At 37.8% G+C, this 23,182-nt stretch overlaps 1 protein-coding gene across 5 annotated transcripts in view; it reads left to right on the forward strand.

The window, feature by feature from the left end:
• The window catches only part of EDA (ectodysplasin A), a 362,845-nt gene that overhangs the window by 258,109 nt on the left and 81,554 nt on the right, over window positions 1–23,182 (forward strand). For all 5 annotated transcript variants that reach the window (XM_068533738.1, XM_068533739.1, XM_068533734.1 and 2 more), the window contains exon 2: window positions 6,430–6,535. In XM_068533738.1, the coding sequence (XP_068389839.1) occupies window positions 6,430–6,535 (106 nt within the window). The remainder of the gene's footprint in view (window positions 1–6,429; window positions 6,536–23,182) is intronic.

Here is a 23,182-nt window from a genome sequence, read left to right on the forward strand (position 1 = left end):
AGGCTTTCTCTAGTGGCGGTGAGTGGGTGCAACTCTTGATTCGGTGCACAGGCTTCTCATTTTGGTGGCTTCTCTTGCTGTGGAGCATGGTCCCTAGGCACTCGGGCTTCTGTAGTTGTTCCTCGCAGGCTCTATAGTGCAGGCTCAATAGTTGTGGCACATGGGCTTATTTGCTCTGTGCCGTGTGGTTTCTTCCTGGACCAGGGCTCGGACCCATGTCCCCTGCATTGGCAGGCAGACTCCTAACCATTGCACCACCAGGGAAGTCCTCCTTTTCCTTCTCTTGTGTTTCCTGTACAGAGAAGTTCCTTTAGCATTTGTTGTAAAGCTGGTTTGGTGGTGCTGAATTCTCTTAGCTTTTGCTTGTCTGTAAACGTTTTAATTTCTCTGTCAAATCTGAATGAGATCCTTGGTGGGTAGAGTAATCTTGGTTGTAGGTTTTCCGTTTCATCACTTTAAATATGTCCTGCCACTCCCTTCTGGCTTGCAGAGTTTCTGCTGAAAGATCAGCTGTTAACCTTATGGGAGTTCCTTTGTATGTTATTTGTTGTTTTTCCCTTGCTGCTTTTAATATTTTTTCTTTGTATTTAAGTTTTGATAGTTTGTTTAATATATGTCTTGGCATATTTCTCCTTGGATTTATCCTGTATGGGATTCTCTGTGCTTCCTGGACTTGATTAACTATTTCCTTTCCCATATTAGGGAAATTTTCAACTATAATCTCTTCAAATATTTTCTCTGTCCCTTTCTTTTTCTCTTCTTCTTCTGGGACCCCTATAATTTGAATGTTGTTGCGTTTAATGTTGTCCCAGAGGTCTCTGAGACTGTCCTCATTTCTTTTCATTCTTTTTTCTTTATTCTGCTCTGTAGTATTTATTTCCACTATTTTATCTTCCAGGTCACTTATCCGTTCTTCTGCCTCAGTTTTTCTGCTATTGATTCCTTCTAGAGAATTTTAAATTTCATTTATTGTGTTGTTCATCATTGTTTGTTTGCTCTTTAGTTCCTCTAGGTCCTTGTTAAACATTGCTTGTATTTTCTCCATTCTATTTCCAAGAGTTTGTATCATCTTTACTATCCTTACTCTGAATTCTTTTTCAGGTAGACTGCCTATTTCCTCTTCATTTGTTTGGTCTGGTGGATTTTTACCTTGCTCCTTCATCTGCTGTGTGTTTCTCTGTCTTCTCATTTTGCTTAACTTACTGTGTTTGGGGTGTCCTTTTCGCAGGCTTCAGGTTCGTAGTTTCCTGTTGTTTTTGGTGTCTGCCCCCAGTGGGTAAGGTTGGTTCAGTGGGTTGTGTAGGCTTCCTGGTGGAGGGGACTGGTGCCTGTATTCTCGTGGATAAAGGTAAATCTTGTCTTTCTGATGGGCAGCACCACGTCTTGTGGTGTGTTTTGGGGTGCCTGTGACCTTATTATGATTTTAGGCAGACTCTCTGCTGATAGGTGGGTTTGTGTTCCTGTCTTGCTAGTTGTTTGGCATAGGGTGTCCAGCACTGGAGCTTTCTGGTCGTTGGGTGGAGCTGGGTCTTAGCATTGAGATGGCGATCTCTTGGAGAGCTTTCGCTGTTTGATATTACATGGAGCCAGGTGGTCTCTGGTGGACCAATGTCCTGAACTCAGCTCTCCCACCTCAGAGGCACAGGCCTGACACCGGCCGGCGCACCAACAGCCTGTCATCCACACGGCTCAGAAGAAAAGGGATTTTAAAAAAAGAAGGAAAGAAAGGAAAAAATAAAATAAAATAAGTTTATTAAAATAAAAAATAAATTATTAAAAATAAAAAATAATTTTAAGTAATTTTTTAAAAAGGAGAAAAAAAATGGTCAGACAGAACCTTAGGACAAATGGTAAAAGCAAAGCTATACAGATGAAATCACACAAAGAAGCAGCATGCACCTACAAACTCACAAAAAGAGAAAAAGGAAAAATATATATATATCCTTTGGGAAGTCTGAGGTCTTCTGCCAGCGTTCAATAGGTGTTCTGTAGGAGTTGTTCCACATGTAGATGTATTTCTGATGTATCTGTGGGAAGGAAGGTGATCGCCACGTCTTACTCCTCCACCATCTTGAAGGTCTCCCCCAGTCACTGATTTTTGTCTTTACCATTATACTACACAAAGGTTAGTTTTCCCTCCTATCTCTAATTGAGACTCAAATAAGATCACTGTGAGTAGGGATCCTCTTTCAGTTTAAGCAGTGTTTTGTGTTTTTTTCAATGAGAAAATAGAAACTATGTTCTGTTCAAAGCATTTTCATATACAGGCAGTCCCCTTCTAATGAACACTTGACTTATGAATGTCCCATACTCATCAACAGCCTCTCTGAAAGGACTTTAAGCTACACCTGCTACCCATGGAAGCTGGAGTTGTTTTTTCCATCTGCAGGAGTTGGTTTCTCCCTCAGCTCTCCTGGGAGCCTGAGTTTTCACAAGCTCCCATCAGACCTTTTGGAACAATTAATATGTGAGCACATTCTCCTACTGCTGCTGCCAGGACACAAGAAGGTGCTGGTGACCCTGCCACGAATCCCCATAGGAGCTGAGCCCATGAAGGAACACAAAGAGTATAAAAATTCTGGAATTCTGGTTGGTGATGGTGGGGAGGTTCTCCATTTGTGCTTCAAAATTCCTTTCCCCTAGAAATAGCATTATACTATAATAACATACCTATGTAAAACTCAGTTCTCCGAGTGACTCACTTATCCAGACCACAGCCAAGAATAAGCAGTAAACAAATGGCCTCTAAGCCACCAGAGAATATGCATCTTACTTATTGGAAAAGCCATTCAAAAACACACTGACTGCCTCTTTATTCTGTTTGTACATGATTCTAATTAGTTTTAATGAGATGTGAGATGTCAAGCCTATAAGAGGTTATAAGCAGCAAATTTGAAGAGACTAGAAAAGATGTTATAAGTATATGAAGTGAAATCTGTTAGTTGACAGCAAGGTAAGAGACCAAAAAAGCATTAAAAAGAAGTTTAAGAACTCATAAGCCAACCACAATGAGAAACTCCTTCACATCCAGAAGCATGGTTAAAATGGATAATTGACAACACCAAGCGTAGTGAAGATGCAGAGCAGTGGATTGCTCACACATTACCAGTGGGAGTAGAAAAAGGTACAGTCACTGGAAAATAGTTTGACAGTTCCCTTACAGTAAATACTTACCATATAGCCCAGAGGTTCCACTCCTAGGTGTTTACCCAAGAAAAATGAAGACATATATCCCCTCAAAGACTCATACTCATATCACCTTTATTCATAATAGCCCCAAACTGGAAATAACCCAGATGTCCCTCAAAAGGCAAATGCATTAAAAAGTTATAGTATATCCGTACAATTAAATACTACTCAGGAAGAAAAAGGAATGAACTACCGATACTCATAACAACGTGAATGAGTCTCACAGACATTGTGCTGAGGGAAAGAAGCAACACAAAAATCATATAAACATATTGTATGATCCCATTTTTATGAGGTTCTAGAATTGGAAAAACTAAGCTATGGTGATAGAATCAGAACAGCGGTTGCCTGAGGTTGGAGTAGCACTGAAGAATGACTGGAAGGGACCCAAGGGAAAATTCTGGGGTGATGGTAATATTCCATATCTTGATTTGGGTGGTGGTTACAAAGGTGTGTATTTTTCAAACTGTATGCTTAAAATGTGTGCACTTTATTGTATGTAAATTTTAGCTAAAATTTTCATAAAGTACATAATTTACAAAGGGAGAAAATCCTTCAGAGGACCCCTCTGCTACAGAGTAAAATCTTAATTCCTTAACATGATCTGGCCTTTGTTTAATGTCTCTTGGCTCATTCCTTACCATTCCTCCCCAACTCCTACCACTTACTTTATGCTACTTGTATTTCCAAAAACTGCTTCTCTATTTCCTCTGAACCTTGAAGCACAATGCTCCCTTTGCCTGGAATTCCTTTTCATTTTCTCATTCATCACTAAATCCTCAATATCCTTCAGGACTCACAGAGGTAGCACCTCCTCCAAAAAGCCTTGTCCACTCCCGGTCTGTATTAGGTACTTTTCCTCTTCCTCCCAGAGAACTTTATGCTTCTCTCTAACAAAGCATGTATTACTCTGTAATGTAAGTGTAACTTAAAAAAACCCTCAAAACCATAGTGGACTGGTGCCATTTAATGTACAGGCAAATAGTCTTCTACATATTCAGTAAACCCTGAGTGAAATCATATATTGTAGACTAATTTCTATCCAAAATAGCTGAAGTGAGTTTCAGCACTCAAATTTATCATGAAAACTCTTCTATCTAGAATTACCTGTTCTTCTAGAGTTGCAAATGATTGAGATTTTAGTGTAAATAGCAGTTTGGGATTATATTATTACTAGTATGATAGCTTATTTATATTGTGGGTTAAGTAACTTTCTATGGGCTTTATCTGGAAACCTAGCCAGACTTTATTATGTTGATTCTACAGGAAAGTGCATTTTACATTCCAGTCAAGTGACAAAAACACTGCTCAGTTGAACCATGTGAAATTGCTGATATTCAACCATTTTTGACATACTAAAATGGCAGTTTCATATGATTCAACCTAAATATTCTTAAATACAACCCTATGCCAAGTTGGAGATTGTTAATTATGTATTTAATACGTGAATATATTCTGTAAGATGCTAATCTTGTATATTAAGGCTATTGGGTATAATTGTTTTACATAAACAGTAAATCACAGGATTTTCAAGAAAGTTTGTGTAGAATGTTAAGGCTTACTTGAGTTCTACCCATCCTTTTTCCAATTAATCACAGATGCAGCAGACACGAGGATATTCTGGAATTGTTTATTTTTTGAACCAACAATAGGGTGAAAATGCAGTTTCATTTCTTCTTTTTAACCTCCAAACTATCTAACCAGTCTATTTTTAATATTAATTTAATTACAATAATAGCTAACATTTATTGAGTGCATATTACATGCTGGGTACTGTGCAAACCCAACTACTTTATGAGCAAAGTACTATTATTGTCCCTATTTACAGATGAGGAAATTAAAGCTTAAGTACCTTGCCCAAGGTTACACAGCTATAAGTGGCAGAGTCGGGTTTGGAATCACTTTCAGTCCTACTACTCTGTCCACTGTTTACCTCAGGCATATTTTTTTTAGCCACAAGTAAGCACTCATGCTGAAAAATTATGATTCAATTCAGCAAGTATATATTTAAGCTGTGATTATCATTAGTGATACCAGGCCCATTCACATATGAAATATGTTGTATTATTATGAGAGACTATCATAAGACAGTAGAGGACTAAGTACCAAAATGCTGTAAGAGTTCTGTTGGAATCTAGGAAAGGGAGAGAATAATTGTGTGCTTTGTCATTATTAACTCCCAGAAGAGCGTTGGCATAAATGGTACCATCCAATCATAATTGGATGCACAGCATTCTGGGAACAAGCCAAAAGTTCAGCATAAATAGGAATGTGGAAAAGTCATGGATGTATAATAATGAAGTCCAAGAGGGAGTAGCAAGCCCAAGTCTAATTCTGGGCAGACATCAGTAGTATGTAAGGGAAGTTAAAAATCTATGACTGGGCTCTCTGAACCCCAGAACTATACTGACAAGTAGGACTGAATGATTACTCATTAGGTATTTGGGGCAGATGAGAGGAGGGCAGAAGAGATTAACCAAAATTTCGTGCCTACATTTTTGGGATAATAATGGTATCAAAAATAAAAGAATTTGTGCAGTGGAAGGGAGGATGGGCTCAGGCTTTAGACACTCTGAATTTTTTTTATTGGAAGTATAGTTGATTTACAATGTTGTGTTAGTTTCAGGTGTACAGCACAGCGATTCAGATGAAAATATATATATATATATATTCGTTTTCAAACTCTTTTCCCTCATAGATTATTACAAAATATTTATAGTTCCCTGTGCTATACAGCAAGTCCGTGTTGTTTACCTATTCTATACACAGTAGTGAGTATATGTTAATCCCAAACTCCTAATTTATCCTCCCCCTCTTTCCCCTTTGGTAACCATAAATTTGTTTTCTATGTCTGTGGGTCTATTTCTGGTTTGTAAATAAGTTCATTTTTATCTTTCTTTTAGATTCCACATATAAGCAATATTATATGATATTTATCTTTGTCTAGCTTACTTCACTTTGTATGATAATCTCTAGGTCCATCCATGTTTCTGCAAATGGCAATGTTTCATTTTTTATGGCTAATATTCAATTGTATATTCCATTCCATATATATATATATATATATATATATATATATATATATATATATATATATATATATACACTACATCTTTATCCATTCATCTTAAACACTCTGAATTTAAGGTGAAGGCAGACTGTCTACAGAAAGCCAGTTTTTTTATGTTGGCTATAATTGACTGGGGTCAACCTTTGACTTATCTACTTGTTATTTTTCAGATGGCCCTTCTGAATTTCTTCATCCCTGAAGAAAAGTCATACTCTGAAGAGGAGAGTAGGCGTGTTCGCCGCAATAAAAGAAGCAAAAGCAATGAAGGAGCAGATGGTAAGTCTATTTGGGTGATCCTTTATCACATATCAGTTGATGAGAGTACCATTCTGAGAACTACCTTTTCAAGTGTACTTCACAATCTCCTATATTTTCCACAGATGCAAGGTCACAGAAGGTTTTTCCAGCTTAACCTACCTAACCTACTCTTTTGACATAGAATTGACTATACAAGTATCCTGTCTCCTCCAACCCCAGTACCTTTAGTCCTTTCACAGTATGTCTGATAGCCGTGGTAGCATTTGTACCTCTCAAGATCACCCTCCATAAGGACTTCATCTCTCCTGGGGACATCCTATATCTACTAAGGCCACCAAGAGGATTCAGTCCTATTCTTGGAATTGACAGAGTATTGTGCCATGGTGGCACTTACATGATATGTTAAATCCAATGATAATTATGTCATTGTTGGTGTCAGCTACCATGCCTCTAGAACTCATCTGTAAGTTTCTTGAGGGCAGGGATTCATTTCTCTTTGTGAAGCTCCAGAATCTAACCTAGTATCTAGCAAATTGTTGGTGTTTGTAATGTAAGTTGATAATGTTGATTGCTCCTTCAGCTAGGTTATGATGTACCATGAAAACCATCCCTATTGAAGGTGAAACAGATTTGAGTTAACTAGCAGTGCATTTTGTGGGGCATAACAAAATGTTGAGGTAGCTCCTGGGCAGAGTCTTTGAATCGCTCTATTTTAACATCATTCTGTCAATTGACAGAATGCTACCTCTTTAGAATAGGAGTTTGTAGAATGCATAGCTATGGGCTGTTGTAAAGCCATCTGGATTCAAAGACAGCACGTGGCTGGCTAAATCTGCCAAAGATATATGTTCTGGAGGGTTACAAAGCAATATGGCTTTATGAAGGTGAAAATGAGATTTTTTTAAAGCTGACATTTGTCAATGTAAGTAAGGGCCAGCGATGGAAGCAGTTCCAGACCGCATGAGCAATTGAAGCAATGGGGCCAGGACTTTGTCATTTGGGACAAAAAGAGGTAAAACTGGATGAAGTCTGAAAAAGAGCTCAGAAGAAGGACCTGTAATAAAGAAAAGAGAGTCAGAAATAAGTAGGCTGTTTTTAGTCAATGGAGGTGGCAGCAGCTTTGAGCCCTTCAATTGAGAAATGGACCAGCAGGGCCATTCTCTAGAGCAGATACTTTGCATACAATTCATGACCAAGTTCAAGCCTAGGAAATGTGGTCCATGAAGTAATAGGCACCCATTATTCATATACTGCTTGCCGCCAGTTTCCTGGAAGTCTTCAGAAAGCTATGTAGAAACTGAGAACTGAGAATCAAGGTCCCTTTCCTCTCCTTATCATCTTACTCTTTGATGCATGGAGGTCTTTCCACCTTTGACTCGTCCCCTGAACTATTCCCAGTACCACAAAATCTTTCATATTCCCTGATTGCTAAGGAAGAGAAAAGAGAGGTGGTAAGAGCAATATCACCTTCTGTAGTGGGCATGGTCTTCCCTTCCTCTCCACGGGGGAGGTCTAATAGCTTCTAAAGTTTACGTCTTCATCTGGCCTTCCAAGTTTTCTCGTAAAGAAGGCAGCTTCCTCCTCTCTCCCAAACCACTTTATCTGGATCTGGCTACTAGCATCTCTGCTACTGATTTTCCTTACAGTATTTATTCTGTTTTGATACAAAATAGTTTTTCCCTCTGTTGAAGGCCAAAGCCTCTCATTAATTTTTAGTACTTCTTATCTAATTTCCTCCTGGTCTGATACTCTTGTCAGTCACTAGACACTAGTCACTTTGTGCCGATGCCTAACTTCTCATGCAATCTCAGATATTTTATTTAAACAGTATAGCAGGGAGGAATCCAAGAGCCCCTTAGAGTTAGGAGAATAGAATGCTTGGGGGTTCTGGGATTTGATTAGATTTCCAGCCTTTCACCTGGGAGGCTATAGCACCATTTCTTTAGATGTGGTGGGTGCTCCAGTGATTTAGAGGGTGACAAACCAATCCAAATCTCCTTTACTTTTGAACCATTCCTCTTACTCTGCTGAGTGTATGGTATATTTATTCAAAACATTCTTCAAATATTTACTGAGAAAATACAGCAGTTTCTATAATACTAGAATGAAAATGCCATAAGGATAATCGTGTTTATTTACTTTTACATCCTCATTGCCCAGGAAAGGACCCGGCACATAGTAGACCCTCAATAAATATTTCTTGTTGCCCTTAAAAAGCTTAACTTCCAGTGTAAAGAGACAGATAATAAACAAAATCGGTGGTGGTAAGTGATGTGGAGAAAAATATACCAGGGCAAGAGGGAGAGAACGTGATGAAGTGTGCTGTAAGGTGATCAGGGAAGGTCCCTCTAATAAGGGAACATTTGAGAAGAGACCTGAATGAAATGAAGGTGTGAGCCATGTGAATATCTGGACCGGGGGCAGGGAAAGGAGGAGAGAAGAAGCAGTAAATACAAATGCTCTGAAGTAGAAGAATGCTTGATATGTTCCAGAAAGATCAGTGTGGCTGGGAGCAGAGTGAGCAAGAAGGAGAAGGAAGGAGATGAGATCAGAGGGGGAAGTCAAATTTAGAGCCTTGTTGTAGACCAAGCTAAGGACTCTGACCTTCACCCTGCATGTGATGGGGAACCATTGGAGAATTTTGAGGAGAGGCGTGACAGGACCTGACTTATGTTGTAAGAGAATCCCTCTGGCTCCTGCAGAGAGAAAGGACAGAAGCAGAAAGATGTGTAGGGGAGTGTAACAATAACCCAGGCGAGAGATGATGGTAGTTTAGACCAGGATGGAGGCAATGGGGGTGGGTGGGGTGGAGTGGTCAGGTTGTGGACAGATCTTTGAAGGAATAGCTGACAGGATTTGGAGGTTCACTAGATAAGGGGTATGAAAGAGAAAACCAAAGATGACCCCACAGTTTTGAACCTAAGGAACTAGACTAGTAGATTTGCCATTTCTGAGACGGAGAAACAGGAGAAGAGGAATGTAAAGGGGTGTAAAGAAGGAATCAAGAATTCAGTTAAGCATGCTAAGTTTGAGGTGTCTACTAGGCACCAAGTATATATGTTAAAGAGGCAGCTGGGTATATAAATCTACACCATATATCAAGACAGTGTGTCTCAAGACAATGAGCTGACTCTGTTTTATAAGAATAAAGAACTTCTCATTGAAGAAGTGAGTCAATCTATAAACCATATGAACAGAGTAAGAGGTTGGATGGGATAGGTAGATCAGAGGGAGGTGAGTTAAGGCCAAAAAAAAAAAAGCCTATTAGGTGTTGTTTCTAAATCCACAAGTTACTTGATATATTATAATAAAAATTTAGGTATCCAGGGACTTCCCTGGTGGTGCAGTGGTTTAGAATCCGCCTGCCAATGCAGGGGACACGGGTTCGAGCCTGGGTCTGGGAAGATCCCACATGCCGTGGAGCAACTAAGCCCGTGTGCCACAACTACTGAGCCTGTGCTCTAGAGCCTGCGAGCCACAACTACTGAAGCCCGCGCACCTAGAGCCCATGCTCCCCAAAAAGAGAAGCCATCGCAATGAGAAGCCCGCACACCGCAACGAGGAGTAGCCCCCGCTCACCACAACTAGAGAAAGCCCGTGCGCAGCAACGAAGACCCAATACAGCCAAAAATAAATAAATAAATTTATTTTTTTTAAAAAAAATTTACCTATCCAGCTCAGGTTTGCATCACAAATATCAAAAAAAAAAAAAAAAAAGTCATTTACCTTGAACGTTTAAGAGCCTGACAGGGATTTCAGGAAGAAAACATTTTTCAAAGGTCAAAAATAGAGATGAGGGGTGTGGGGCGGTAAAAAAAAAAAAAATAGAGATAAGTTTAAAAAGAGAGCAGGAAAATCAGTTCTAATTCCTTGTATAATTTTTTGATGTTACTATCCTTTAATTTCACTTCTCAAAACTTTATTTTATTGTCATTTAACAAGACTTCTAGGCACTACCAGCAGTATAAAGATGAATAAGACCCTCAGAGAAGCTTACATTTTAAGGAGGGAGCAGATACATTTATTGGCAACAGGTAAAAATTAAGCAAAGGTAGGGTGGTGAAGCTGAGTCCTAGAGTTTTACCTTACACAGTACGTAGAAGACACTCAAACATTTGTTAAATGAATAACCAAACAAGCAAATGGGCAGGGGGTGTAAGGAGTCTAGATTTTTTTCTGTCTAGGAACTATAGGCATTAAGCTTGATGATCTTCACTAATCCCTGTGGGAGAAAAAAAGTCTTAACAAATGGTTCATTCACACTTAGGAAAAGCAAGGGACGTCGGGATCCTTAGGAACCTGCATAGGTTCACCAAGAATAAATCAGACTGTTTTCCTCTTTTCACCAGACTACTAAACTAGTTGCTTAGGGGCATAACATAGACATAGTCTACCTTTTTTTTAATTTATTTTTTATTGAGGTATAGTTGATTTACAATGTTGTGTTAGTTTCAGGTGTACAGCAAAGTGATCTAGTTTTATATATATATGTGATATTTATACACATATAAAAATAATATTTATACATATATATATATATATATATATATATATATATATATATACTCTTTTGCAGATTCTTTTCCCATATAGGTTATTACAAAATATTCAGTATAGTTCCCTGTGCTATACAGTAAGTCCTTGTTTTTTATCTATTTTTTTACATAGTAGTGTGTATATGTTACTCCCAAATTCCTAATTTATCCCTCCCCTCACATTTCCCCTTTGGTAACCATAACACATAGTCGATCTTGCCTTAAAAAAATGTCAGTGGCTATATCCAGGTCATACCCAATTTTTCTGACCCACCATTCAAGAAATGATTGGATTCATCTCATTTTCTTCCTTTGGATTACTCTATAAATGAAGGCATTGACTAGGAAGCAGGAGTCCCAAACACAGGGTTAGTTTTCCTCCAGTATAAATCATGGCACTTTATAACTTTAAGAAAATGCGTGAGATCTTTTTCTTTACTACATCTCTATCTTAAATTTACTGCTCCTGTTTTGAGTTGGCCAAAAGTAATTGATATCAGCTTTAAGTTCATTTTTGCTAATTATATGAGGCCTTTCGCATATTGTTGTTCTGCAAGGAAAGCACGATCCCTTCATTGAAGGTGTTGTGAGTCACGACAGTTCCAAAAATCTGTGCCAGGATTTCCTGCTGAGATCCATCTTTGTGATATGTTTCTGAAGTAATAATAGTTCTAGGTGGCTTGCTTAAACATCTCTTGCTGGGTACTCCAGAAATCTGCAGAATGTAATTTTCTAGTTAGAATGAAATGTAGAATATATTCAGAGGGTCAGGAGGTCTTAGAAGCAGATAACGTGAATCCAGAATTCCCACAGAGATAGTGTCCATATTTTATAAATATTATTGTAAAACCATCTGTTCTCTTCCTGTAGGAGCATTTTCAGAAATCAGGCACAATATTAATATCTCTCCATACCCACCATCCCCCCATATTTCTGTCCTAGTAAGAGAATAAAAATAAAAGTGCAACATTGTGTAATAGAAAAGGTATTAGATTGAGTCACAATTTCTGGATCCTGATCCTGATATTACTGCCACCTTGTCAGGCATGTGACCTTAGAGTAGTGACATCCCTCTGAGCCTCAGTTTCCTTAGCTATAAATGGGAATAATTAGGCTTGCTTACCTCATGCAGTCATTGTAATAATCAAAAGTGTTAATGTATGCAAAAGCTTCAGAAATTAGCAGCTATTAGTAAATTCTCTCTGGAAAATGAACATAGTAGCATGGTCTCCGAGGCATTTTAGGCACTCATATTCATTAATTTATGAATAACCACTCTAATGTCTACAGAGGTACTCTCTTTCAGACAGACTGTCCATTTTTGTACTCACTGATACTATCGAAGCCCATAGAAAGAAGACTCCAAGCCTCAAGTTATGGCCTACCTCATCACAAGAAATGATCACATCTGTACACTTCCATGTCACTCTCTTACTCTGGCTGTCTGGCTGTGTATATGTGTCTCTTTTTTCAGTATCTCTTCTTTGTAGTTTTCTTTACCTTTGGACAGATCAAGAAAAACTTAGTATTCATTTTTGGTATTATAAAAGAGTAAAGGGAAAAAACAAATAAGATTGAAATATATCCTTTGTCCTTCGTTTCTTAAAAATAATAATGGAATAAGACTTAGCCAGCATTAAGTTGATACAGATGAAAATGAAAGACTATGATCTCAAAGAAACAGACTTCTGCCTATACAAATATTAACTAGAGTTAAGAAGTGCCCTCATTCTAGTACGGCTCTTATATTTACTGCTTTTTAGTGAGCCATCACTGTGCTACTATCAAATGAGAGAGATGAAAATCGTTTTGAGAACAGATAGAGTGTCAGGGACTTGTTCACAAGACAAAATTAAAGGTTTTGAAGGTTTACCGTGTGTGTAGACTTGAAGAGGATTGTTGATTTCAGCTGTACAGTCCCCAAGGTTGCCTACTGGTCATGGAAGCCAACAGCTTAAGTACCCACAGCACAACACTCTGGAAAGTGGCTTTATATCAAATAAGATATTAAGTAAGCTAAAACGTCTTAGCTTGCTCATACTCCAAAATGCACTTTAAAGTTATATTTTCATTCGTGGAACTAGCCTTGCAGTAAATTATCTCTACAGGCTTTCATCACTGACACTCGGTTAACAATCAGTTTTAGCATACTAACTACTCGTAAGACGTTGTATCAGGCTCTGTAGTTGGTACAGCTACCAAACTCCTGTCCTTAGCATTGAAGTCCTAAAGTGAACTGGGTATAGAGGTTAGTTAAAGATTAGGCTGCTTAAAAATATTTATGAGACATTTTTACTTACCAAAATAATACATACCCATTATAACAAACATAAGCAATATAGCATCATGTAAGGTAAAGTGTGAACATGCCCCACTAGAAAAATGCTGTAAAGGTAAGATATCTTTGAGGAATATCTTACTTGCCTAAAGGAGGTCACAGGTCCAGCTGACCTGAAGTTCTCGAAAGGTACTTCTGGTCCTCCTCACTCTCTTAAATTCCTTCTAGTTATTTGTTTCTCAATATTAGAAAAAATTATGAACTCTAGGCCAGGAGACCAGGATTCTAGTCCCAACTCTGCCATTAGTAGTTATACTAGTAATGACCTTCAAGTCTTTACTTCTCCCATCTTAGCTTTTTCTAAAGGTTAGACTAGAATCACTGATTTTCAACTCAGGTTTAAGAGATTCAACATTATCTAAGGAGTTCGTTCAAGGTATACACACCCCTGGAAATTCTGACCACTGCACCCCATTAAGAAGACGACTGTTACTGATGAGATTATATCATATCCTTCAGATATGTTAGAGTAAGAAAAGATGTTGAACTCCTAGAATAGACGGTCTAATTGTTATAATTTGCTCCTAACTATTCCTGATTTGTATAATATAATGATAATAGCTAGGGTTGTTTCAACCAATTAGATGATGTCTGGATGATTAAATACTCAGGGTTTCAGTTTGGATGGTCAAATGAGCCTTTTCATTAGCGTCCATGAAAAGGCTCAGTAAGGATTAAGAGCACACATTTGGTTTCAAGAAGATGTGTAGGCAGAAGACTCCTGTTGGCTCTGTAGTATAGTACTCATGCAAACTCACCTTACTCTAGATTCTACCCCTTGACCTGCAGGGCCTCTTCTGTCTCACAGGTGAGGAGCTACTACAACTTCCTTTTTGTTCATTTATTCATTTAATAAGTGTTTATTAAGTACCAACTAGTTATTGGATATATGTTTATTGATCACTGTTTAGAACACTAGGGACCCACTGGTGAACAAGATAAGACCCTACCCTCATCAAACTCACAGGTGGATGTTTTTGTATAGTATAGTAAGTGGTATAATAGGATAAGCAAAGGGTACTTGGGATGCATCAGCATCTGATCTAGACCCAGGAGATCTGTGAAGGTCTCCTAATGGGGGTAATATCTGAGCTGCAACCTGACCAATGCTAAAGAGTTACCCTAGTGAAGATTTGAGGGAAGGGTAAACCAGGTAGAGAGAACGTACATGTTGGAAGGCTTAGAGTAAAGGGGAGCTTGGCTCATTTGAGGAACCAAAAGAAGTTAGTACGGTTAGTGTAGATTTCTAAAGGAGAAGTGATAATAAATGAGCTCTCCAACAGGGGCCAAATCATGCAGGGCCTTGGCATCCATTTTATGGAACATAGAAACTATCCTAAAGACAATGGGCAAGCACAGGATCAGTGTCAAGAATAGATCATATCCACAAAACAGAAACAGACTCATAGACATAGAGATCAGGCTTGTGGTTGACAAGGGGCGGGGAGGGAGAGGGATGGACTGGGAGCTTGGGGTTGGTACACGCAAACTATTATATATAGGACAGATAAACAACAAGGTCCTACTGTATAGCACAGGGAACTATATTCAATATACTGTGATAAACCATACTGGAAAAGAATATAAAAAAAGAATGTCTATATATGTATAACTGAGTCACTTTGCTGTACAGCAGAGATTGATACAACATTGGAAATCAACTATACTTCAATAAAAAAAATTTTAATTAAAAATAAAATAAAATAAATAAAATATGCTGATATGTCAATTTTCTACCCATAGCCCAAATACAATAGCAATAATTTTATAATGCAATAATATCCTATGCTAATTAGGTGGGGAAACCCATGTATTTGTGGAAAGAAAATAAATTGGGTGTTTTTCCAGCTTTATTGAAGTACAATTGCCAAATAAAAACTGTATATATTTAAGGTGTACGATGTAATTTGTTTTTTGAAAATAACTTAGTTTTGTTTATTATACAACATTATTGTTCATGACTGTATCCTCAGCACAGGGTTGAAACACAGTCGGTTCTCAAAAAATACTGTTTGTATAAACGAATGAGTAAAAAGAGATCATGTTCTTCTTTTTTAATTTTTTAATTTAATTTTATTTCTTTTTATACAGCAGGTTCTTATTACTCATCAATTTTATACACATCAGTGTATACAGGTCAATCCCAATCGCCCAATTCATCACACCACCCCGCCCACCCCCCGCCGCTTTCCCCACTTGGTGTCCATACGTTTGTTCTCTACATCAGTGTCTCAATTTCTGCCTTGCAAACTGGTTCATCTGTATCATTTTTCTAGGTTCCACATATATGCGTTAATATACGATATTTGTTTTCCTCTTTCTGACTTACTTAACTCTGTATGACAGACTCTAGATCCATCCACGTCTCAACAAATGACCCAATTTCGTTCCTTTTTATGGCTGAGTAATATTCCATTGTATATATGTACCGCACCTTCTTTATCCATTCATCTGTCGATGGGCATTTAGGTTGCTTCCATGACCTGGCTATTGTAAATAGTGCAGCAATGAACATTGGGGTGCATGTGTCTTTTTGAATTATCATTTTCTCTGGGTATATGCCCAGTAGTGGGATTGCTGGGGCATACGGTAATTCTATTTTTAGTTTTTTAAGGAACCTCCATACTGTTCTCCATAGTGGCTGTATCAATTTACATTCCCACCAACAGTGCAAGAGGGTTCCCTTTTCTCCACACCCTCTGCAGCATTTGTTGTTTATAGATTTTCTGATGGTGCCCATTCTAATTGGTGTGAGGTGATACCTCATTGTAGTTTTCATTTGCATTTCTCTAATAATTAGTGATGTTGAGCAGCTTTTCATGTGCTTCTTGGCCATCTGTGTGTCTTCTTTGGAGAAATGTCTATTTAGGTCTTCTGCCCATTTTTGGATTGGGTTGTTTCTTTCTTTAATATTGACCTGTATGCGCTGTTTATATATTTTGGAGATTAATCCTTTGTCCGTTGATTCATTTGCAAATATTTTCTCCCATTCTGAGAGTTGTCTTTTCGTCTTGTTTATGGTTTCCTTTGCTGTGCAAAAGCTTTGAAGTTTCATTAGGTCCCATTTGTTTATTTTTGTTTTTATTTCCATTACTCTAGGAGGTGGATCAAAAAAGATCTTGCTGTTATTTATGTCAAAGAGTGTTCTTCCTATGTTTTCCTCTAAGAGTTTTATAGTGTCCGGTCTTACATTTAGGTCTCTAATCCATTTTGAGTTTATTTTTGTGTATGGTGTTAGGGAGTGTTCTAATTTCATTCTTTTGCATGTAGCTGTCCAGTTTTCCCATCACCACGTATTGAAGAGGCTGTCTTTTCTCCATTGTATATCCTTGCCTCCTTTGTCATAGATTAGTTGACCATAGGTGCGTGGGTTTATCTCTGGGCTTTCTATCTTGTTCCATTGATCTATGTTTCTGTTTTTGTGCCAGTACCATATTGTCTGGACTACTGTAGCTTTGTAGTATAGTCTGAAGTCAGGGAGTCTGATTCTTCCAGCTCCCTGTTTTTCCCTCAAGACTGCTTTGGCTATTCGGGGTCTTTTGTGTCTCCATACAAATTTTAAGATTTTTTGTTCTACTTCTGTAAAAAATGCCATTGGTAATTTGATAGGGATTGCATTGAATCTGTAGACTGCTTTGGGTAGTATAGTCATTTTCACAAGATTGATTCTTCCAACCCAAGAACATGGTATATCTCTCCATCTGTTGGTATCATCTTTAATTTCTTTCATCAGTGTCTTATAGTTTTCTGCATACAGGTCTTTTGTCTCCCTAGGTAGGTTTATTCCTAGGTATTTTATTCTTTTTGTTGCAATGGTAAATGGGAGTTTTTCCTTAATTCCTCTTTTAGATTTTTCATCATTAGTGTATAGGAATGCAAGAGATATCTGTGCGTTAATTTTGTATCCTGCAACTTTACCAATTTAATTGATTAGCTCTAGTAGTTTTCTGGTGGCATCTTTAGGATTCTCTATGTATAGTATCATGTCATCTGCAAACAGTGACGGTTTTACTTCTTCTTTTCCAATTTGGATTCCTTTTATTTGTTTTCCTTTTCTGATTGCCGTGGCTAGGACTTCCAAAACTATGTTGAATAATAGTGGCGAGAGTGGACATCCTAGTCTCGTTCCTGATCTTAGAGGAAATGCTTTCAGTTTTTCACCATTGAGAATGATGTTTGCTGTGGGTTTGTCGTATATGGCCTTTATTATGTTGAGGTAGGTTCCCTCTATGCCCACTTTCTGGAGAGTTTTTATCATAAATGGGTATTGAATTTTGTCAAAAGCTTTTTCTGCATCTATTGAGATGATCATATGGATTTTATTCTTCAGTTTGTTAATATGGTGTATCACATTGATTGATTTGCATATATTGAAGAATCCTTGCATCCCTGGGATAAATCCCGCTTGATCATGGTGTATGATCCTTTTAATGTGTTGTTGGATTCTGTTTGCTAGTATTTTGTTGAGGATTTTTGCATCTATATTCATCAGTGATATTGGTCTGTAATTTTCTTTTTTTGTAGTATCTTTGTCTGGTTTTGGTATCAGGGTGATGGTGGCCTCATAGAATGAGTTTGGGAGTGTTCTTCCTCCGCAAATTTTTGAAAGAGTTTGAGAAGGATGGGTGTTAACTCTTCTCTAAATGTTTGATAGAATTCACCTGTGAAGCCATCTGGTCCTGGACTTTTGTTTGTTGGAAGATTTTTAATCACAGTTTCAATTTCATTACTTGTGATTGGTCTGTTCATATTTTCTATTTCTTCCTGGTTCAGTCTTGGAAGGTTTTACCTTTCTAAGAATTTGTCCATTTCTTCCAGCTTGTCCATTTTATTGGCATAGAGTTGCTTGTAGTAGTCTATTAGGATGCTTTGTATTTCTGCGGTGTCTGTTGTAACTTCTTCTTTTTCTTTCCTAATTTTATTGATTTGAGTCCTCTCCCTCTTTTTTTGATGAGTCTGGCTAATGGTTTATCAATTTTGTTTATCTTCTCAAAGAACCAGCTTTTAGTTTTATTGATCTTTGCTATTGTTTTCTTTGTTTCTATTTCATTTATTTCTGCTCTGACCTTTATGATTTCTTTCCTTCTGCTAACTTTGGGTTTTGTTTGTTCTTCTTTCTCTAGTTCCTTCAGGTGTAAGGTTAGATTGTTTATTTGAGATTTTTCTTCTTTCTTGAGGTAGGCTTGTATAGCTATAAACTTCCCTCCTAGAACTGCTATTGCTGCATCCCATAGGTTTTGGATCATCGTGTTTTCATTGTCATTTGTCTAGGTATTTTTTGATTTCCTCTTTGATTTCTTCAGTGATCTCTTGGTTATTTAGTAACGTCTTGTTTAGCCTCCATGTGTTTGTGTTTTTTACGTTTTTTTCCCTGTAATTGATTTCTAATCTCATAGCGTTGTGGTCAGAAAAGATGCTTGATATGATTTCAATTTTCTTAAATTTACTGAGGCTTGATTTGTGACCCAAGATGTGATCTATCCTGGAGAATGTTCCGTGCGCACTTGAGAAGAAAGTGTAATCTGCTGTTTTTGGATGGAATGTCCTATAAATATCAATTAAATCTATCTGGTCTATTGTGTCATTTAAAGCTTCTGTTTCCTTATTTATTTTCATTTTGGATGATCTGTCCATTGGTGTGAGTGAGGTGTTAAAATCCCCCACTATTATTGTGTTACTGTCGCTTTCCTCTTTTATAGCTGTTAGCAGTTGCCTTATGTATTGAGGTGCTCCTATGTTGGGTGCATATATATTTATAATTGTTATATCTTCTTCTTGGATTGATCCTTTGATCATTATGTAGTGTCCTTCCTTGTCTCTTGTAACATTCTTTATTTTAAAGTCTATTTTATCTGATATGAGTATAGCTACTCCAGCTTTCTTTTGATTTCCATTTGCATGGAATATCTTTTTCCATCCCCTCACTTTCAGTCTGTATGTGTCCCTAGGTCTGAAGTGGGTCTCTTGTAGACAGCATATATATGGGTCTTGGTTTTGTATCCATTCAGCAAGCCTGTGTCTTTTGGTTGGAGCATTCAATCCATCCACGTTTAAGGTAATTATCGATATGTATGTTCCTATGACCATTTTCTTAATTGTTTTGGGTTTGTTTTTGTAGGTCCTTTTCTTCTCTTGTGTTTCCCACTTAGAGAAGTTCCTTTAGCATTTGTTGTAGAGCTGGTTTGGTGGTGCTGAATTCTCTTAGCTTTTGCTTGTCTGTAAACCTTTTGATTTCTCCGTCGAATCTGAATGAGATCCTTGCCGAATCTGAATGAGATCCTTGCCGGGTAGAGTAATCTTGGTTGTAGGTTCTTCCCTTTCATCACTTTAAGTATATCATGCCATTCCCTTCTGGTTTGTAGAGTTTCTGCTGAGAAATCAGCTGTTAACCTTATGGGAGTTCCCTTGTATGTTATTTGTCGTTTTTCCCTTGCTGCTTTCAATAATTTTTCTTTGTCTTTAATTTTTGCCACTTTGATTACTATGTGTCTCAGCGTGTTTCTCCTTAGGTTTATCCTGTATGGGACTTGCTGTGCTTCCTGGACTTGGGTGGCTATTTTCTTTCCCATGTTAGGGAAGTTTTCGACTATAATCTCTTCAAATATTTTCTCTGGTCCTTTCTCTCTCTCTTCTCCTTCTGGGACCCCTATAATGCATATGTCGTTGTGTTTAATGTTGTCCCAGAGGTCTCTTAGGCTGTCTTCATTTCTTTTCATTATTTTTTTTAAATTCTGTTCCACAGCAGTGAATTCCACCATTCTGTCTTCCAGGTCACTTATCCGTTTTTCTGCCTCAGTTATTCTGCTATCGATTCCTTCTAGTGTAGTTTTCATTTCAGTTATTGTATTGTTCATCTCTGTTTGTTTGTTCTTCAATTCTTCTAGGTCTTTGTTAAACATTTCTTGCATCTTCTTGATCTTTGCCTCCATTGTTTTTCTGAGGTCCTGGATCATCTTCACTATCATTATTCTGAATTCTTTTTCTGGAAGGTTGCTTATCTCCACTTCATTTATTTGTTCTTCTGGGGTTTTATCTTGTTCCTTCCTCTGGTACATAGCCTTCTGCCTTTTCATCTTGTCTATCTTTCTGTGAATGTGGTTTTTGTTCCACAGGCTGCAGGATTGTAGTTCTTCTTGCTTCTGCTGTCTGCCCTCTGGTGGATGAGGCTATCTAAGAGGCTTGTGTAAGTTTCCTGATGTGAGGGACTGGTGGTGGGTAGAGCTGACTGTTGCTCTGGTGGGCAGAGCTCAGTAAAACTTTAATCTGCTTGACTGTTGATGGGTGGGGCTGGGTTCCCTCCTTGTTGGTTGTTTAGTTAGTTCTTCTTGTTTCTGCTGTCTGCCCTGTATGATGTGATATTTTGATATACATATACATTGTGAAATAGTTACCACAATCAAGCTAATTAACATTTCCATCACCTGACATAGTTCCCCTTTTTTTGTGGTGAGAACACCTAGTCTCTTAGCAAATTTCAATTATAGAATACAGTATTGTTAACTATAGTCACCACGCTATGCATTCGATCTCCAGAACTTACTCACCTGCATAACTGAATCTTTGTACCATTTGATCAACACCCCCCCACCACCATTTCCTCTACCCCGAAGCTCCTGGCAACCACCTCCTCTGTGTGTGTGTGTGTGTGTGTGTGTGTGTGTTTATCACATTTTCTTTCTTCATTCATCTGTTGATGGATACTTACATTGTTTCCATATCTTGGCTATTGTGAATAATGCTGCAATGAATATGAGAGTGCAGATATCTCTTTAAGATACTAATTTCATTTCCTTTGTATATACACCCAGAAGTTGGATTGCTGGATCATATGGCATTTCTATTTTTAATTTTTGAAGAACCTCCATTCTGTTTTGCATAATGGCTATACTGATTTACATTCCTGTCAACAATGTACAAGTGGTCCCTTTTCTCCACACCCTCATCAACACTTGTTGTCTCTTGTCCTTTTGATAATAGCCATCCTAACAGATATGAGGTGACATCTCATTGTGCTTTTTGACTTACATGTCCTTGATAATTAGTAATGTTGAGCATTTTCTCATATATCAGTTAGCTATTTGTATGTCTTCATTAGAAAACCATCTATTCAGATCCTGTGCCCATATTTTAATCAGGTATGTATGTATGTATGTATGTATGTATGTATGTATGTATGTGTGTATGTATGTATGTATGTATTTGCTATTGGGTTGTTTGAATTCCTTACATATTTTGGATACTAACCCCTTATCAGATACGTGGTTTGCAAATATTTTCTCCCATTCTATAGGTGGTGTCTTCACTCTGTTGATTGTTTCCTTTTTTGTGCAGAAGATTTTAGTGTGATGCTATCCCACTTACCTTGTTTTTGTTGCCTGTGGGTTTTTTTTAAATAAATTTATTTTATTTATTTATTTTTGGCTTCATTGGGTCTTTGTTGCTGTGCGCGGGCTTCTCATTGCAGTGGCTTCCCTTGTTGCGGAGCACAGGCTCTAGGTGCATGGGCTTCAGTAGTTGTAGCACGCGGGCTCAGTAGTTGTGCCTCACAGGCTCCAGAGTGCAGGTTCAGTAGTTGTGGCGCATGGGCTTAGTTGCTCCACAGCATGTGGGATCTTCCCAGAATAGGGCTTGCACCCTTGTCCCCTGCATTGGCAGGTGGATTCTTAACCACTGTGCCACTAGGGAAGCCCTGCCTGTGGTTTTGAGGTCATATCCAAAAAATCATTGCCCAGAGCAATGTCAAGAAGTTTTTCCCCTGTATTTTCTTCTAGTAGTTTTACAATTCCAGGTCTGTATTTAAGTCTTTAATCCAGTTTGAGGGGTTTGTTGTATACGCTATGAGATAAGGGTCCAGTTTCATTCTTCTGCATGTGATATCCAGTTTTCCCAGCACCACTTATTGAAGAGGCTATTCTTTCTCCCTCTGTGCTCTTGGCACCCTTGTCAAAAATCAGTAGCCCATAAATGCATGGATTTATTTCCAAGCTCTCTATTCTGTTCCATTGATCTATATGCCTGCTTTTTTGCCAGGCCCATACTGTTTTGATTACTATAACTTTGTAATGTATTTTGAAATCAGTACATGTAATGCCTCCAGCTTTGTTCTTTTTGCTTAAGATTGCTTGGGCTATTTGGGGTCTTTTGTGGTTCCATATAAATTTTATGATTGTTTTTTCTATTTCTGTGGAACATGTCATTGGATTTTTGATAGGGATTGTATGGAATCTAAAAATGGATTTGGGTAATATGGACATTTTAACAATACCAGTTCTTCTAATCCATTTTTTGTGTGTCTTTTTCAATTTCTTTCATCAGTGTTTTGCACTTTTTAATGTACAGCTATTTCACTTCCTTGGCTAAATTTATCCCTAAGTATTTCATTCTTTTTGATGCTGTTGTAAATGGGATCTTTGTCTTGATTTCTTTGTTTGAATAATTCCTTGTTAGTGTGTAGAAACACAATTGATTTTTGTATGTTGATTTTGTATCCTGCAACTTTACTGAACTCGTTTATTATTTCTAACAGGTTTTTGGTGGAGTCTAAGTTTTTCTATATATAGGAACATACCATCTGCAAACAGAATCAATTTTTCTTTTTTCTTTCCAATTTGGATGCCTTTTATTTCTTTTTCTTGCCTACTTGCTCGACTATAGGACTTCAAGTACTGTGTTAAGAATGGGCATCCTATCTTGTTCCTGATCTTAGAGGAAAGGCTTTCAACTTTTCACTGTTAAATATGATTTTAGCTGTGGGCTTGTTGTATATGGCCCTTATTAAGTTGAGATGCATTC

The sequence above is a fragment of the Eschrichtius robustus genome, chromosome X (genome assembly GCF_028021215.1).
Source record: "Eschrichtius robustus isolate mEscRob2 chromosome X, mEscRob2.pri, whole genome shotgun sequence".
Classification (NCBI taxonomy): domain Eukaryota; kingdom Metazoa; phylum Chordata; class Mammalia; order Artiodactyla; family Eschrichtiidae; genus Eschrichtius; species Eschrichtius robustus.